Below are 19,804 nucleotides of genomic sequence, written 5' to 3'. Positions count from 1 at the left end.
GTATCTCTGTGCATTCAAAATGCCATCAATAAAATGCACCTGTGTTCTTCGTCCATAACAGATGCCTGCCCATACCATAACCCCACCACCACCATGGGCCACTCGATCCACAACATTGACATCAGCAAAGCGCTCACCCACACGACGCCACACACGCTGTCTGCCATCTGCCCTGAACAATGTAAACCGAGATTCCTCCGTGAAGAAAACACCTCTCCAATGTGCCAGACGCCATCGAATGTGAGCATTTGCCCACTCAAGTCTGTTACGGCGACGAGCTGGAGTCAGGTCAAGACCCCGATGAGGACGACGAGCATGCAGTTGAGCTTCCCTGAGACGGTTTCTGACAGTTTGTGCAGAAATTGTTTGGTTATGCAAACCAATTGTTTCAGCAGCTGTTGAGGTGAACCTGCTGGATGTGGAGGTCCTGGGCTGGTGTGGTTACACGTGGTCTGCGGTTGTGAGGCCGGTTGGATGTACTGCCATATTCTCTGAAACGCCTTTGGAGACGGCTTATGGTGGAGAAATGAACATTCAATGCACGAGCAACAGATCTGGTTGACATTCCTGCTGTCAGCATGCCAATTGCACACTCCCTCAATGCTTGTGGCATCTGTGGCATTTTGCTTTGAGACAAAACTGCATATTTCAGGGTGGCCTTTTATTGTGGACAGTCTAAAGCACACCTGTGCACTAATCATGATGTCAGATCAGCATCTTGATGTGGCACACCTGTGAGGTGGGATGGATTATCTCAGCAAAGCAGAAGTGCTCACTATCACACATTTAGACAGATTTGTGAACAATGTTTGAGAGAAATGGTAATATTGTCTATCTGGAATGAATTTTAGATCTTTAAGTCCATCTCATGAAAAATGGGAGCAAAAACAAAAGTGTTGCGTTTATATTTTTGTTGAGTGTATTATACAGCGAATATAAAACACTGTCAGAAATGCTGTGCCGCGCCAGCTTTATTACTTTACTGCTGATATGCGTAACTTTTTAAAATAGACTATGGCTTCTCATACGGAAGCGAAATGATTGCTCTGTTTTTTTCTGAATTGCCGATGAGATTAGATTATAGTTATGTGACAATATCCCCGTTAATTCTTCTCCATAGGCTACCATAAACTCATTCGTTAATATTTGTAACTCCAGTGGGAGTAGCGGAGAAGTTTTTTTTTTTTTTTTTGAGAGAAGTGGATAAGTGGGAGGATCACGCATTTGTTTCTTCTGTTTCCATGGTGAATCATGTTATCAGCGATCCATTGACGATGGCTTTTATGCACACGCTCCACCCAGAGTGAACACGCTCAGAGTTGATTGACCCAACGCTGATCCACTGTTCTGTAACCGAAATCCCAGAGTTACTCATCAACCCTGCGCTCTGAGTTGACCAACTCAGAGTGCAGGATAAACTCAGAGTATGTAAAACCAGCTACCTGAAATAGGCCCCTGGTCTGTTCTACTCATTTCAACTGACTTGTGAAAACTAATCAGAAAAATCTAAATTCTTTGAATTTTTTTTTCTTTACAGTAGGCCTAACGCAAATAGTTACTTTCCCTGGTAACTAGTTACTTCTAGTAATTCAGTTACTAACTCAGTTACTTTTTGGAGCAAGTAGTGAGTAACTCTAACTAATTACTTTTTTAAAGTAACGTTCCCAACACTGGTTATCAACCTCCTATGTTGAACGAGGGTTTCAGCTTCAGGCTCTGTGCGCGTCCCCATGAAAGAGGGTGTTTGACCCATCAAGGGAGGTGGTGCATCCCTGTTCCTCTACAAAGATATCCAGTTCATCATCAGAGAGGACCTTAAGCTTAAATCTGATGGTGTCAATATAGAGTCTATATTCACTGAAATAACAATGTCTAGAACTAGTAGAAAAATCATCATTGGCTGTGTCTATCGACCCCCAGATACTGACATTGATCATTTCAATGAAAGTATGACTAACACATTGGGCCTAATAAACAATGAAGGTAAAATGGCATATATTCTCGGAGACTATAATATAGATCTCTTTAAAAGTGAAACGCACTCGTCAACCCTGGACTTTCTAAACAATTTATACTCAAGCTATTTCTATCCTATTATTCATAAACCAACTAGAGCAGGGGTTCTCAAACTTTTGATAGCTGAGGGCCAATTTAGGAACCCAACATTGGACCGAGGGCCGCCGAAGGAAAACAAATTATAAAACTGAAATAATTTCAATGGCCAGCGTCTTTGCGTCTTTACAGTTTACATGTATTGGTCAGCATCCAATACTGTGTAATTAACACATTTAAAGTAGCCTAATAAATGAAGGGCTAGGTCTCATTTCAACATTGGGGAACACACATTAAAAGCGGGGGTCTGGGGGTTGTCCCCCAGAAAAATTTGAGGTTCGAACACTTCATTTTGTGCATTTTGGTTAATTTTTATGCAGTAATTTGTGTCTTCTGTATTTATTTATGGTGGAAATGTTACGGAAAAGACAACTCGCTCCCATTGACACACATCTAATGGAATATAAATCAAGGCACTGAGGCATTCTGTATTGCATTCAAATATTTATTCTACTTTATTGTTCAAAACTTTCTACACATTGAAAACGTATCACCTTTTGGAGTGTTTTTTTGTAGGACTCACTACTCATGATGCAGCAGCAGTGTTAACTATTATGACACTATACATTGGAAATAAACAGGGTGGGCTATCAGCAGTCAACTAGGCAGATAGTTCCATGGCTATCAGCAGCTAGCTAACGTTAGTTTGTTAGCTAAACTTTAGGCAAAAGAGTTAGAAACCAGATAATGTTAGCATCCATCCTTAGACACTTGACCTAATCTAATTCACCTTGAATGTGAGAAAGTGCATCGTATTGGGCTTGACAAGCTCACTATCTAACAACTTACATTGGGACCACTACACTGCCTGCTGCACTGCGGGAGGCTGACCAGCCGTCTGCAACGAGAGGCAGAGGCCAGCCGAACTCCGCAAGTTTAATAAGTGGGGAATGAATACAAACAATTAGGAGGGATATATAGTGTTTCGACCCCTGTACTGTTTTTACTGTTACGGGGGACGCATCCCCTCCGTGCGTTTCAATAAAAAAAAAAATTATATATATATTTTTTTTTAATAATTCATAATTCAATGCGGGCCGCGGGCCACCAGATATGCTTCCGCGGGCCGCACTTTGAGAACCACTGAACTAGAGTAACTGAAAAATCTGCTACATTGATAGATAATATTCTGACTAATTCATTAAATAAAGTGATTAGTTCGGGTACACTTTATGCTGATATCTCAGACCATTTCCCAATCTTCCAATTCACCTTGCTTGGCGAAAAAAAGAAAATTCAATATGATGGTAAAGCAAGACATCGGAAATTTAATGTAAAAAACATGGATAAATTTAAGAATCTACTGGATGGTCTATCATGGGAGAAAGTGTATTCACAGACTAATGCAAAGTTGGCTTATCAAGTCTTTATTGAATCCTTTAACTCTGTATTTAATCAATGCTTTCCTTTAGTTACAGCAAATACATTCAAAAAACAGGTATATTCTAACCCCTGGTTCACCAAAGAGATCCAGAAGTCCTCAAAGAAAAAAATAGACTCTATAAAAAATATCTAACCAATCCTACACCTGTGAACCATTTGAATTATAAAATATATAGAAACAAATTTAACCACCTCCTTAGAATAGCAAAGAAACATTTTTTCAGTGAAAAGTTCAAAGAATCCTCTACTAATATTAAAGAAACTTGGTCAACTATAAATCACTTATTAAATAGAGGAGGGAAATCTGTGAAAATTCCATGTCACTTCTCTGAAGCAGGGAGATCCATCACTAATCCGCATGAGATTGCATGTTCAACAATTTCTTTGCCAATGTGGGTCCCTCCATTGGGGGTAAAATTGTTAGCTCAAGTGGAAGTCCTCTGGATTATATTGATGGTTGTTTTCCCTCTTTTAACACCTTTGATCTTCCAGATTCCAATGAGATACTGAAAATCATAGACCAGCTCAGGCCAACAGCGGCAGGTCATGATGAGATTAGAGCTACTCTTGTAAAAGAAGCAAAATCCTCTGTCATTGACCCATTAACTTATATATTTTCAATTTCTCTAGAATCCGGTGTTGTTCCCAGTGACCTAAAGGTTGCTAAAGTCATTCCAATCTACAAATCAGATGATCCAAGTGCTTTTACTAACTACCGCCCTATCTCAATTTTACCATGTTTCTCAAAGACTCTTCAGAAACTGGTCTATACAAGAATGTTTAAACATGTCAATTCCAATAAAATATTATACAAACATCAATATGGATTCAGAAAAAATCACTCTGCATTCATGGCTTTGATTGAACTTTTTGACAAAATCGTCACTGCATTAGACAATAACGACTTTGCTGTAGGAATCTTTCTTGATCTTTCGAAAGTGTTCGATACAGTAGACCAGGGGTCCCCAAACTACGGCCCGCGGGCCGCACACGACCCGCCTCCACATTTGACCCGGCCCCCTGAACAATACCAGAGACGGAAAAAAATGCGACCTCACTTTGCCTCAGCACGTTTTTACCCTTATGGCCACCCATACCCCAGTCATAGAACGTGAACGTGACCACCCCCCCCCCCCCCTACCCCCAGAACGGAATAATGGCAAAAAGGTTGGGTAAGAGAAAAATTGATTCAGAATGCAGGGTATTTAACCCGCAGTGGACACACGATTATTTTTTTGTTCAATCCAAAGAAAAGGCTGTTTGTCTCGACTGTCAAGAGACGGTGGCGGTATTCAAAGAATACAACCTGCGCCGACATTATGAATCCCGTCACAAAGACAAGTATGCTAGCTTGCAAGGCCAAATGCGAGCAGAAAAAATCTCAAAGCTAAAAACTGGACTGTTCGCTCAGCAGACTACATTTGTACGGCAAACTCAGCTGAACCAAGCATCAGTTCGGGCCAGCTTCCGTGTTGCTCAGCTGATAGCAAGCTGCGGTAAACCTTTCACTGAAGGAGAGTTTGTCAAGAAATGTTTGAATGTTGTCGTGGAGGAGGTCTGTCCCGAGAAGAAAGATGTCTTTAATGCCGTGAGTCTGTCGTTAAGTACAATTACCAGACGCGTTGAAGAAATTGGGGGTAATGTGTATGCCCAGCTGCAGCAGAAGACTAAAGATTTTGACTTTTTTTCATTAGCACTGGATGAGAGCACGGACGTGAAGGACACCGCGGAGCTTCTTATTTTTATTCGTGGAGTTACCGCAAACTTTGAGATGTGCGAGGAGCTGGCAGCCCTACAAAGCATGAAAGGCACTACGACTGGGGAGGATATTTTCAACAAAGTATGTCAAACCATGCAACAGTTGGATCTGGATTGGGCAAAGCTTGCCAGCATCACGACTGACGGGGCCCCTAGTATGGTGGGCGCGTCTCGGGGTTTAATAGGACGCATGAACCGGGAGATGGAAGAACGGGGTCTCACCGCCCCGCTACAAGTACACTGCCTAATTCACCAGCAAGCGCTGTGCTGCAAAGTGTTAAAGTGGGATTCTGTCATGAAGGTTGTGGTATCGTGCATAAACTTCATCAGAGCAAATGGACTTAAACACAGGCAGTTCCAACAATTCCTGTCTGAACTGGAGTCTGCGTACGGAGATGTGCTGTACTACACAGAGATCCGATGGTTGAGCCGCGGCAAAGTTTTGAGGCGTTTTTACGAGCTGCTACCTGAAATTAACGCATTTCTTCTGTCAAAAGGCAAAACGGTCCCAGAGCTGATCGACCCAGCATGGAAATGGCACCTCACATTTTTAACAGACGTGACAGAGATGCTGAACGGCCTTAACTTGCAGCTACAAGGGAAGGGGAAACTCATTTGCGACATGTATTCCCACATAAAAGCATTTGAGGTGAAACTAGCGCTGGTTTTGGAACAAGTGAAAAAGCACAACTTCACCCATCTCCCTGCTACCCAAAGGTTTTCTGCAGAGAAGCCAGCTGTCGCGTTCCCAGGTGAAAAGTGTGTGGAAGCACTGGAAATGCTGAAGGCGGAGTTCGGTGTACGATTCCGTGAACTACATGTTCATGCAAAAGAAATCCGTCTTTTTCAGAACCCTTTTGTTGCCGACATCGATGAAGCCCAGCCTTCTTATCAGTTTGAGCTGGCCGAGTTACAGAACTGTGATGTTCTGAAAGACGCATTCAAGCCCAACAGTCTCATTGACTTCTATGCCGCCCTCCCAAATGACACCTACCCTAACATAAAAAAACACGCAATGAAGATGTCCACACTTTTTGGCAGCACGTATATCTGCGAGCAAACCTTTTCACGCATGAAACTCCTGAAAACTCCAACGAGATCAAGATTGACAGATGAACATTTGCATCAGTGTTTGAGACTGGCTGTGACTAGAATGGAACCGGACATTCAACTTCTCACCAGCCAGATGCAGGCCCACAATTCACACTGATGAACATACAGTACTCACTTTGCTGACTTAAATTAGTCATTCTGAGTATGAACAAATATAATCATAATAAAATCTATTGGGATAAAATCCATCTCCACAACCATACTGGTATTGAAATGTATTGTGCTGTGTAGGTGCTGTATCACTTAGTTCGGTTTCTTAGCCTGCTTGATTTGATTTGATTCAATTTATTTCAGACATATCAAACATACAAAACAAAATGAAAAGCATGGAAATACAATAAACAAATTATGTTTTCACAAATTTTTTTTTTTTTTTTTAATTATCTGTATTGCTGAGATATGCCTGAAAAGGAGCAGGAAGAAGTATACTCTTATTTAATCCTACCCCTTTTGCATTGTGGTTTTCAGAGGGAAGTTGATGAGAGAGAGCCTACAGTGGTGTCTACTGGGCTAGCCTATGGAACCTACAAAACTGGATTATAAGGAAAGAACACAAGAGCTTTGAGAGACATTTGAGATTCTGCTCTGACAAGTGAAGTTGAACTTTTACCTAGGATTGTGCACGGCACAGCATAACTTTCTTTCTGTGAAGAACCCAGAGAGGGTTATTTGATTTTTATTGATTTCATAAATAGTGTTATTAGCCTATATATTTTCTGCGTTATGTTATTCTGTGAAGAACCCAGAGAGGGTTATTTGATCTCAGAAAGGGTTATTAATATTTGGATATGTGTGGTGCGCTGGAGTGTCAGCATGTTTTCTGGAAAACAATAAATGATTACATTTAGGGACCCCTGCGATTGTCACACTTTTTCTGTTAGAAACTGACCCTGGCCCCCCATCAGAGAAGGGAAAAGTTATGTGGCCCTCACTGGAAAAAGTTTGGGGACCCCTGCAGTAGACCATAATATATTACTGTCCAAACTGTCTAGATATGGTCTGCAAGGAAATGTCTTCAACTTGCTAAAAAGTTATATTGTTGGCAGACAGCAATTTGTCCATGTGAACAACTATGATTCTGAAAGAGCAGTATTATCTTGTGGAGTGGCACAAGGTTCTATTCTTGGTCCACTTTTATTTTTGATTTATATTAAAGCTACTACGAGTAAGTCGGCACGTTGGCGACACCTTTGAACAAAAGCGGTAGTATTTTTACGACGCCAGCTGTTTTCTAGCTCGTGCGGGGAGAGCAAGATTAAAATAATCAGGAAGCAATTTGGTGCGTGTCCGTGTGTTGAAAGTGTGAGGGCACCGGACTCTTTTCGGCTTCCAGAGAGTGGTTAGTGACACAGCATCAACTAATGCCAGTAAGTGCTAAACACACACCTGATTGCAATGAGTTGATGCATTGTCACCTCTCACGTAGCTGAACGAGTCCGTGTCCGTGAGATGGCAGTTAGTTAGTAGTCTATGGATCACGATGAGGTAATGTGTTTATGTTGTTGTAAATAATGACTATTTCAGATGAATAATGGTCATCTGATGATGCTGGTGAGACAAAGTAAACTTTGTTTTAGTAGGCTACCGCTCATTCATTTAGGAGTAAACACTGCAGTCTAGGTTCGCTCCGTGAAATTGTGTATACGTTGCTTGGCAACGCCCTCCCGCCCGCCTATCACTCTCCCTTTGAGCTTTTCTTCATTGCATTTTCTTTTTTTTCTTTGATGGTTCAGCCCCGTTATCAGTCATTATGACTACAAACAACTGTCTCAAACAAGGCTCCCGCTCCCCTTCCCTCACCTGGAGCCATAGGCTTCTCAATTCACGTTGCTGCGCCACACTGAAATCAGCGACCAATGCGGATATGTGACCATAGAGCATGCACGCGTGAACCGAAAATCGGACTGGGTGTACGACCAGATCAAATGCAGTAATAAAAACTACAGTCATATGAAAAAGTTTGGGAACCCCTCTCAGCCGGCATTATAATTGACTCTGCTTTCACAAAAAAAATATAAAAGTGGTATGTCTTTAATTTACCAGGAACAGCTAAGTACTGGGATGTTTTCCAAACAAAGATTTTTTGAAAAGCAGTATTTGGTTGTATGAAATAAAATTAAATTTTAAAAATTGGCTGTGCAAAAATATGGGTAACCTTGTGGTTTTGTTGATTTTAATGCCTGTAACGGCATGTAAAACTGATGAATTTAAACACAAAGTTGGTTGGATTATGTTGTTAAGCCTTGAACCGCATAGAAATGTCTGTTTAATCATGAGAAAATGTATTTTAGGTGCCTAAATGCAAGTTGCACTTCTCTTTGACTCTCTGCTGAAGTGAGACAGAATGGGATCATCAAAACAGCTCCAAAAAGATCTGAAAAACAAAGATTGTTCATTGTCATGGTTTAGGGGAAGGCTACAAGAAGCTTTCCCAAAGGTTTCAATTGTCAATTTCGACTGTAGGGAACGTTGTCAGGAAATGGAAGGACACAGGCACAGTGGCAGTTAAACCCAGGCATGGCAGACCAAGAAAAAAACAGGAGCGGCATAGGTGGATGATTGTGAGAATGGTTGCACACAACCCACAGATCACCTCCAAAGACCTGCAAGAACATCTGGCTGCAGATTGTGTATCTGTACATCGTTCAACAATTCAGCGCAATTTGCACCAAAACATCTGCTTTTTATAAAGACCAAATAACTTAATTTTTGTCTCATCAGTCCAAAGCATTTTCTTCCAATATGAATCTGGCTTGTCTAAATGAGCTTTTGCATACTCCATGCAACTGTATCTGTGGCGTGGGCGCAGAAAGGGCTTCCTTCTCATCACCTGGCCATACAGATGTTTTGGTGCAAATTGCACTGATTTGTTGAACCATGTACAGATACACAATCTGCAGCCAGATGTTCTTGCAGGTCTTTGGAGGTGATCTTTGGGTTGTGTGCAACCATTCTCACAATCCGCCGCATATGCCGCTCTTGTACTTTTCTTGGTCTGCTAGACCTGGGTTTAACTGCAACTGTGCCTGTGTCCTTCCATTCCCTGACAACGTTCCTTACAGTAGAAATTGACAATTGAAACCTTTGGGAAAGCTTCTTGTAGCCTTCCCCTAAACCATGATAATGAATAATCTTTGTTTTTAAGATATTTTGGGAGCAGTTTTGATGATCCCATTCTGTCTCACTTCAGCAGAGAGTCAAAGAGAAGTGCAACTTGCATTTAGGCACCTAAAATACCTTTTATCATGATTAAACAGACATTTCTATGAGGTTCAAGGCTTAACAACATAATCCAACCAACTTTGTGTTTAAATTCATCAGTTTTACATGCTGTTACAGGCATTAAAATCAACAAAACCACAAGGGTACCCATATTTTTGCACAGCCAGTTTTTCACATTTTATTTTATTTTATACAACCAAATACTGCTTTTCAAAAAATCTTTGTTTGGAAAACATCCCAGTACTTAGCTGTTCCTGGTAAATTAAAGACATACCACTTTTATATTTTTTTTGTGAAAGCAGAGTCAATTATAATGCCGGCTGAGAGGGGTTCCCAAACTTTTTCATATGATTGTATATAAAAACGTCTTTCTTTGCACTGATGGTCTCGTTTGCTGTTAAAGGTAATTTATGATTATGAGAGGAAACATGAGGCTGTTTAAAAGATATTTAAATGTTACTCGTTGCCGCTTTAACGATCTTGCTTCTGTACCGAGCTCCTTATTTCCAATTTTATTTGCAGATGACACCAATCTAATTCTTTCTCACAAACACTTTAAGACCCTCATTGATGAAGCTAATAATGGACTTCTTGCCTACTCAAAATGGTTTAAATTGATCAAACTACCATTAAATATAAAAAAAAAAAATGTCATGGTTTTTTCTGGAAGGAAAAATTATGATATAAATGAAGCCAAGCTTGCCATTGAAGGCAATTTCGTCAAAAGAGTTTGTTCTACTCGTTTCTTGGGGGTAATTGTCGATGAAAAATGGTGTTGGAAAGAACAAACTGAATATGTGTCCAAAAAATCTCAAAATCAGTGGGAATCATCAGAAAAATCAGCCAATTTCTAGATAGATCCTGTTTATTAACATTATATTATAGCCTAGTTTATCCATATCTCAGTTATTGTAATATTGTATGCGCTAGTACCTATCCCACACATTTACAAAAACTCCACATAATTCAAAAACGATTCATTAGATCAGCTACAAATTCAAAGCCCAGAGATCCATCCTTTCCTTTATTCTTTAAACTTAAAATACTAACCGTTTAGAATATAAATATCTTGCAAACGTGTATTTTTGTCTATAAAGTCAAATTTCAAGGTCATACCCTACCAGAACAGTTCCAATTATATTTCCCGAGCAATGTGAAATCTCACTCTATGTTAACCAGACAAAGAGACATGCTGCACGTTCCTTTTTCTCATACCACCAGAGGACAGAACTTTGTGAAGTGCAGAGGTGTTTCGCTATGGAATCGCTATTCGCACCTGGTGTTCAGCTCATCCTCTTTGCCTGTATACAGGAAGAAGTTAAAAGAACAATTGTTGGAGGGATAGTGCAGTCGAGTGGCTATTGAATGATTGTCTTATTTTTGTTTGTTGTTTCTTTTTCTTTTGATTTTTCTTTTCTTTTTATTTAGATGCAGTTTATTTGTTTGTGATTGTTTGTGGGTCTTGATGTTTTTTGTTTTTGTTTTGTTTGCTTGGTTTTGGTAATTGTTTTCTTTTTATATATATATATTTTTTTTATATATATATTTTTTTATATGTAACCTGGAGAGGTCACTCGATAAGCCCATTCGGGTTTCTGACCTCTCCAGCACATACTCTTTTAATCTTTACATGTGTTAATGTATTTGTTGAGTGTGTTGAGTGTGTGCAAATAAATAAATCAAATCAAAATCATTTGAATCTGCTTCCGCACAAAATGGACTGATCGTGTGCCGCTAACTTTACACAAACGGACTGATTGCGAGCAGCTGAGTAAAAAAAGTAAAAAAAGCGCGTCGCTAAATTCACTCAAGAGGAAGAGTTTGTCAGTCTGAATTATGGAATTATCACAGAACAGCAGAAAACAGAGAGCCGAAAAAAAACTCTTAGGCCTACTGCAAATAAGGAGAGAGTGGAATGCTGTCAGAACATTGGGCTACTGAATTGATTCATTTATTTTACAGATCGTTCTCGCAGTGTGTAACGTGACATTATAAAGCAATTAAAGGTTGAACTCGGATTGAAACAGTACACCATTTAGCCTAATTGATAGTCCTACACTTAAGAATGTGATTTAAGTCTGACACTGTCCCCTAAAGAATAGCATATGTGGAAAATCACTTCAGTTTTGGGCCACATCAAAATTAATACAATTTTGATTTTGATTTAGGCTAATAATAGCCCTTTATTTGCATCTTATAAATACCAATAAAATAAATAGCCTAGATACAAAACCTGTAGTCTGTATTTTCCAGACAAATATGAATCTACTGTGAGAAGCTTAACCTGCGAGTCTGCAGCCATGTCCGAACTGTGACAGCTGTCACCTGTCACGTCCCAACTGTAATCGCTACTGATGAAAAGAAAGAAGCCTACAGTGAAATAATGCTGCAACCAGTGATTTTATAGAACGCTTCATTAAGAGCCAGTGTGTGTAGATCGCCAGGTAAAATCATTTGAGGTGAGAGCATAGAGTGGCGCTGCATACAGTAGGCCTAGGCTATTTAACATTTTCTGCATCAATAACTGTATGTGGCAAAAAGCCGCAGCGCGATGTGACAGTTCACTCTGCTCTAAGCCTAATGTGACGGCTTCGTTTGATCAATAAGTTTACTGATTTAACTAGTTTACTCAGTGAGAATGTATCGCTCAGACAATATAGTCAGGTCCGCGGGATTTCAAAAGGTGTAGTTTCCTTAAAGGGCAGCGCTCTAAGCAGGGGTGGATTCCTGCACGGGCACAGGCCCAGGGGCCCAAGGGCTCAGGGGGGCCCTTAGCCAGAGATACTGATAGTAACTTTTTATTTTGCATAGTCAAAGAACTCAGTCACTGATGTCAATAACAGGGTCCAAAAAGGAATAGCCTAAATATAAGGATACTCATTAAAATTGAACAAGATAGAAATCATCATGGGCCCCTCAACTAGAAGGGGAGAAATACAAAAGCAGGTTAAAAACAACAGCATTAGTAGCTCTGTCTAAAGGGTTTCATGAGGGGCCCTCACACATACAGAAATAAGCTTTCTATGAGTGAATTCTAAATGGTTCATAAAAAGTAGCTATCCACCCTGAATCTGTTGAAATGGGCCCCTCCATCATAGAACATGGGTCTGCAGACAAATCTACTATACTGTTTTTACAGTTGCAGAGTAAAGAGTGCTGCTTGTTTAAGAAAAATCTGTAAAATAATGTAGCCTCAAAAATTTCCTTTCAAAGTGCACCAGATTGATAGCCTGGCATTCCCAGACCTGCCACTAGGCGCTGGCAAATTCAATTTGCTGCGCGTGTTGGTCTGGACACACTCCGTTGAAGCTTTATCAAGAAAGCCAGAAATCTGGCGGGCGCGCCAGAGCCCCTTATATGGTACTCTGGGGAGGACGTAACCGGATGACGACAGTGACGTGCATGCGACGTCGAAGCCGTGATAGTAAACATCAGAGATGGCTGCGGATATGTTGTGTGAGTTTGAGACTGCTTTGGCCTCGACCCTTAACGATTTGGATGTCGGCACTCAAATCTTTCATTAGCAAGTAAGTGGAATGTTCTATTTTGCCGACCGACAACGGCAAACGTTTAATTTAACAGTTTAACAGCTGTTAGCTAAACGAAAGGGGCTTACGTCGCCTTGTGCATCGCTCTGATTGGTTGTAGTGCTATCCAACTGCGTGCAGTGGCATTTGAAATGCACGAGTAGGAGCCGCCCCTTGAGTTGGAAATTACTATTGATCGTTGCCAGACCCTCTATCGTTCAAGATATCAGGGTCTGGATTTCCAGGCTACCAGATTGATGCATTATACTTTAAAAAGGTAAAACAAAATCTGGGGGGACCACCCACCAAGGTACAGGGTCCCTCCAACAGTATCCCAAAATCCTGTGGGAAACACTGACTTCCTTAATATGTTTTTCCCATTAATTGTTTGTATCTGTGTGGAAAAGTCAATGTACCTGACTGGATAGAGACGAGTGGGGGGCCCTTTAAGAGTCTGTGCCCAGGGGCCCATTATCTCATAATCCGTCTATGGCTCTAAGAGCCTAATTTAAGCTCAAACTCTGGAACAAAAACTGGTCTGAGCAGGTTAGCCGTGCAGCCTGTTACCACGGTGATCTAGCCAGGTAGAAAGAGAGCCACCTTTCGTGATACTGAAAACTCTGGCTTTAGACTGAACAGACCTCGCTCAGCCCTTAGGGTGTATTCACACATGCCGTGTTTAGTTCGGTTGAAAGGAACTCAGGTGCACTTCCGCCTTCGGTGCGCATCTTTCAGGCAGGTGTGAATACAGCAATCGCACTCGGGGGCGGACCAAACAAGCGCTCCGAGACCCAGCTGAAGAGGTAGTCTCGGTGCGTTTCCAAACGCACTCTGCTGCAGTTCGTTTGTGGTGTGAATTTGTCCGGACTCGATCCGACCCAATTGCAGGAAGCACTGTGCCTTTTCTTTTTCAGTCAGCTTCATATTATGGGAAAGTGTTGTTGTCGCCATTGTTAGGACGATAAGTTGTCGTTTGATCGGGAGCCCGGAACAATATATTACATTTTGATCGAGAGGACGCGTAAAAATGCTGAATGTGTTCAGCGATCAGATGAAGGAGAGGGGAGCATCTCCCGCACAGTGCCAAAAGGTTCACGCAGGTTCACGGTTATCGGTTTCAGAACAGTGGATCAGCGTTGGGTCAATAAACTCTGAGCGTGTTCACTCTGGGTTGAGCGCGTGCGTAAAAGCCATCGTCAATGGATCGATGATAACATGATTCACCATGGAAACAGGAGAAACAAATGCTTGATCCTCCCACTTCTCAAAAAAGAAATTAAAAGAAAACTTCTCCGCTCCTCCCACTAGAGTTAGAAATATTAATGAATGAGTTTATGGTATGGAGAAGAATTAACGGGGATATTGTCTCATAACTATGATCTAATCACCTCTGCAATTCCGAAAAAAATGGGGCAAACATTTTTTGTCAAGAGCATCATTGCTTCCGTATGAGAAGCAATCTATTTTAAGAATTAAGTTACGCATATCAGCAGCAGCAAAAGTCTTAAGCTGGCGCTGCACAGCGTTGCTGACAGTGTTTTATATTCGCTGTATTATGTAGGCAAGCTATAGCCTAATACTGTGCAGTAAACAGATTGTCGCTTCTTTTAAATGGGGAGTGAAAGACATTAACGTCAGACACATTAGGTCTTGTCCTCTAGTGATCACTGTTTAAATTATTATATCATTTCTATATTCATATTAGGCTATTTAACGAGGCTCGTCTGTGACTTTGTGATCACGCAAGTGAACAGTAATGATCGCGTGCAGCCGCAGAATTACATTTCAACCAGACAGAAATCTGTTCAGTGGCACAGACGTTAAAAAACTCCTGTTAATAAAAAAATAAATAATGAGATACATAGGCCTACAATCAAATAGGTTTATTAATCTGAATGTAGAGTATGTTCACAATGTGTAAGGTGGCCGCCTATATGAACGAACGAGGGCTGAGAACAACGCTACTGATCAGATAAATGATCGGTCAAACGTAAAATCATCAGGAAATGATAAAAACATTCCGATGGAGATTTCTATGGAGTGATTTTGCTTCAAACTGTACAGGGTCGCGTTGTGACAGTGACACTCTTTCTTCAGTCGGAGCTGCAGCGTAAAGTGAAAACAAACTCAGAGTAGGTCAAATCACCTATCCAGCAGGTTAGACCAGGGTTAGACCCACGGCGTATGTTGCCGCAGTAACTGCTTCCTGAAACGGAAAACCAAGAGTTTCCACTAACTCAGAGCGAACAAACTCTGGGTTGCCTCAAAACCAGCTACCTGAAACAGGCCCCAGTAGATATTGAGAACACATTACTTGTTTCTCATCCAACCTATACCTCATCAGGGGGCCGTATTATTTCTCTTTGCACTCCAAAACCATTCAAAATCAATGATGAAAACCTATGACAATGCTCTGGTGGTATAGGTATAGGCATACAAACAACATGGATGAGGGTGTGGGGTCTGTGTAGCCGTATCCTACTAGTGAAGTCACACGTGCCCAGTTGGCCCATACTACTTTGACTTAGCAGGTCTGTCCAGAGTTTATCCCCATCCCCTGACCGAACTCATGGTGATCCTTTCTCTTCGCTCGAGTGTCATGCTGTAAGCTCCAATGTAGTGGCCCTCAGCCAGGGGCTATAGTATATCTCCACACCCTCCTGACTCCAGAGAAGAAAAGAGTCCAACCCCTATTCAGGAGTAAGGTTCCAGAAGCGAGACTATCTGAGATGTTAGCCCTACCAGATGTACCTACAAAGTGGAGCATTTAGAGGCTAAAGAGACATATTTTGGAGGAGACCAAACCAGAGCTAAAAGTAGAGTGAGTATTGGTGACATGTCTTAACACGGGCGGCAGTGGCAAAGTAGGTAGGGAGTTTGCCTCTGGTGTGCAGGGTCGGAGGTTCGATCCCCCGTCTCCCCGCCACATGTCGAAGTGTCCCTGAGCAAGACACTGAACCCCAAATTGCTCCCGATGGTTCAGAGAGCGCCTTGCATGGCAGCTACCGCCATCGGTGTATGAGTGTGTGTGTGAATGGGTGAATGTGGTAAGAAATGTAAAGCGCTTTGGGGCTGAGAAAATTGGCTAGAAAGCGCTATATAAGACAAGTCCATTTACCATTTAAAAGAATGCTAATGTTCATTATTTTTCTGTATGATGTGTGAATCAGTCAATTTATTTTGGAATATGCCACTTGGTATAACATCAGGTAAATAATAAAGGTGAACACATGGCATCTTGTCATCACAAGTCAGTGACTCAGACAAACTTTCATGTAGGGATACAAATGCAATACGCCTGTTGTGAACAATTTATTAATCCATTGCTGAGGGAAAGGGAACCTCTTCCTCCTGTAGTTTTTAAAGCAGCTGAGCTTACTAAGGTAATAGACACTCTCTGAGGAACTGGAATTGCTTGAAATGAGTCATGGATAACGTGACAAACACACTTGTGAGATTTAGGAATCCATTCTAAATGACAAAACAAAGTTGCCTTAAGTTTTACAGGTGTAACCAAAGGGAAATAATACATTTACAACAGCGAGTTGTGGAAGTGATAAAGAAATGTGTCATTGGTAGGGTTAGGGTTTGACCTGGCCTATGTCATATACTCTTGTCAAAATGAAGACTGGCATCTTGTTATTTCAATTTAGTGGAATACATCACAGTATCTTATCTTATTCTTGGTATCTTATTTTACTAATTCTCAAAGGTCCCCTGAATGCTATTAAAAAGAATATTCATTTAAAAACATAACACTGTAGAACAATGTCTGAACATAGTCAAATAATAATAATAATAATAATAATAATAATAATAATAATAATAATAATAATAATAATAATAATAATAATAATAAGCGATGTATAAGTAGCCTAAATAAATCAATAAAAAAGATTTCAAAACCCTATCATGTTATGAGCTGGGTGTGTCTATTGTTAGATGTCCAGCAGGTGATAATTAACATCAATATTAGCAACCCTCCCATTGCTAATAGCGTTACTTTTTGGAGTAAGGAACCATAACCCTGCTCAGCCCACCTCTTGCAGCTGTTCCAACTCCAGCCTCAGCGCCTCCTGCTCGGTCTCCAGTTCGGCGTACTGCTGCTTCAGACTCTGGTTCTCCTCCAGGACCACCAGCCCGCACTCCGCAGCCCGGATCTTCTCTCGGTTGGCCTCGGCCAGCTCCCGGGTCAGGCGCTCCACCTCGGCCCGGCACTGTTCCACCGTATCCCCGCATCCTGCTGCTCCACCGGCAGCCATCGCCCCTCTGTCCCTCCCTCTGAACCTCTCCTCCCTGCGTCGGATGAGCAGAGAGCCCCGCCAGTTGGAGTGGACACAAACCCCCACCGAGGAATTACCACGCCGCTTCAAATCTCATAAACAAGAAAGAAAGAACAATAAACCTAAACATGAATATAAAAATCCCAAGTGCGCTTACATCATGACCAGAGAAATTCATCTTGTGCCATGTGATGCTCTAAATGATGCAGCTTGTCTTCTTCCGCTTCCCCCTCCCTCTGCTATGTTTTTCTGCTTATTCACCGGCATCAGGACGCCATCTCTGCCCGCAGCCGAGAAGCAAGGCACATTGCCGTTCTCTGTCATCCTGCTGCACCCTCACATCATGAGGCTCTGCATGTCTAAAGAAACGCACAAAGTCTGGATGCGCCATCTGCAGGTCACACTGATGATGACGAGAGAATGTTTTGGTCGGTGTGTCATGACGTTATTTTTCTTTTTCTTTTACTATTAGTAGGCCTATGCATTACAACAAGTAGCCTATAGAAAGAGATAGCTGGCCTACAGAAAGGCATGTGAACTTAGGTGAGGGTAACATTCCAGTTTTATAGCCATAGTAAAAAAGTGCTTTGTGGACTAAACAAATAATAAAACTGTGTTAGATATAGAGCCTATGTTATTTCTTAATCATAAACATGACAATCCGCTACATTTTGATGTACGATTTCATAGTCTGTGATGAGTGATGCATATCAACCCCAGTAGGGGAGAACGGGGTAATGGGTTGGTTGTCACAATCGTTATATCTCGGAACCAGAAGGCGCTGTCTGTGAAATTTTGGTATGTAAATATCCAGAATTGGGATAAGAGGTCACCTACATAGTCTTCCTTGGAGTTAGACTGCTGAATTTGAGGTGAGAGGACTGTTTGTGTTTTTCATGTCAAATTGAAAATATTTAGCTCCTTAGTATTTTTCTTCTAGGCTTTTACAGAATGGGTTTATAACAAAACACTTGTTACCCATAAAAAGTGTGAAGGGTAAACTATAGTTTAGATTGTGGTTAGCAAGCTAATTAGTTGTCAGATGGTTGTTGGCATTGATGCTAGCAAAAAATTCAAGTTGGGGTTGGTCGTCACAAGTTATCCAAAGGCTACAGCCAGAAAAGGAACCCAATAACGAAAGACATTGTCAAGCTGTATCCTCACTGACACCCCAGAGAAGGAAAGAATAGAGCAGGAAAAGGCAGCTAGCATGCAAAGGAAAAAAGGGCAACAAAATCAAAACAACCCAGTGCATCCCAAACTAGACCAGCTGCCAAGGCTACAGTAAGTTATATAGGCCTATTTGTCAACTTGACAATGCAATTGCATTTTCAAATTTAGTTCTACTTTCTTTCCTTCTTTTCAAGATTACTCCCATTAAGATAACATTGTGACAAACAACCCCATAGTGTATGACAACCGACCCCTTGATGGGGTTGATTGTCACAATGTGTTAGGGTGTCTTTGATGATTAATTTCTTCTTTATTACAATAAGATAGAAAAAGTGAGGGGTACACATTTCAAGCCAACACTTTAAGCTTCAATGTAATGTAGGAATGACTATCGAAAGATGTTTAGGTGATGAGCAATTCTCAGTAGAGTAAAAAGTGTGCCTACTTACCCCGTTCTCCCCTACATAGATTAAATTAGGCTACAGCACAAGATGAATATTGGGACATTTACAACCACCTGAAGATTATGGACAAAAAGGACCCAAACAAACCAAACACATGGAGCTTATAGTTCTATACAGGGAGACTGATATGTTTTTTTGTAAATATACACTAATAAACAATTGCAACACGTTTCCAAAAAGTTGGGACAGGGGCATGTTTCATTGTTTTACCCTTTCTTTTAACAACACTGAGAGCCATGGAGAGGATAAGGCTTATGTTAATAATATATTTTGCTTTAATTAATAATAATTAATCATAGCTTATATTTTGTTGTATATTGAGGTCTAACCAATAGATAAGGTTTTAGTATGCTCATATTTTTGTCTTGTTACCACAAGGTGTTACTGTCGTAAAGCGTAGCTTAGTGTTGTAAAACTGTTGTAAATTAGCCATGTGGGCACCTGTCGGCATATCGGCATTGTTATTGAAGTATCGGAGCAGGACGGGAGCTACACTTTTCTGACCGTAGCCTAACGTATATTTTTTGTTCATTGTCGACTATTTTTGAGAATAAATCCACTACCTTTTCATTTTACATCGGCCTTGGATTTTCTTTTGAGTTTTATTGCCTTACGAGAAAGCACGAGTACAGAATCCTACGTCCTTCAAGAGTGGCAAACAGGTTGCCACTAGCCTGGCTCCGCCCACCTGCCTACTTTCGCTCAAATTTCATTTTCCCTGCAGTAGTCAGTCTGGGTGTGTATATTCTTAGGTTTTCAGCGGTCAGAT

The 19,804-nt window shown here is 41.1% G+C and overlaps 1 protein-coding gene across 1 annotated transcript in view; it reads right to left on the bottom strand.

Moving 5' to 3' along the window:
* LOC307268448 (protein bicaudal D homolog 1-like) overlaps positions 1-17,377 on the bottom strand; it is a gene marked incomplete at both ends in the record, with an annotated part of 85,011 nt that extends 67,634 nt beyond the window's left edge. The window contains one exon of the mRNA XM_080051079.1: positions 17,156-17,377. Coding sequence (XP_079907205.1) covers positions 17,156-17,377 — 222 coding nt within the window. The remainder of the gene's footprint in view (positions 1-17,155) is intronic.
* Positions 17,378-19,804: the final 2,427 nt, after the last annotated feature.

Source organism: Ammodytes marinus, assembly GCF_949987685.1.
Source record: "Ammodytes marinus genome assembly, chromosome: 22".
Taxonomy (NCBI): Eukaryota; Metazoa; Chordata; class Actinopteri; order Uranoscopiformes; family Ammodytidae; genus Ammodytes; species Ammodytes marinus.
Note: the sequence above shows the minus strand (reverse complement) of the source record. Positions and strands in the feature narration are given on the sequence as shown.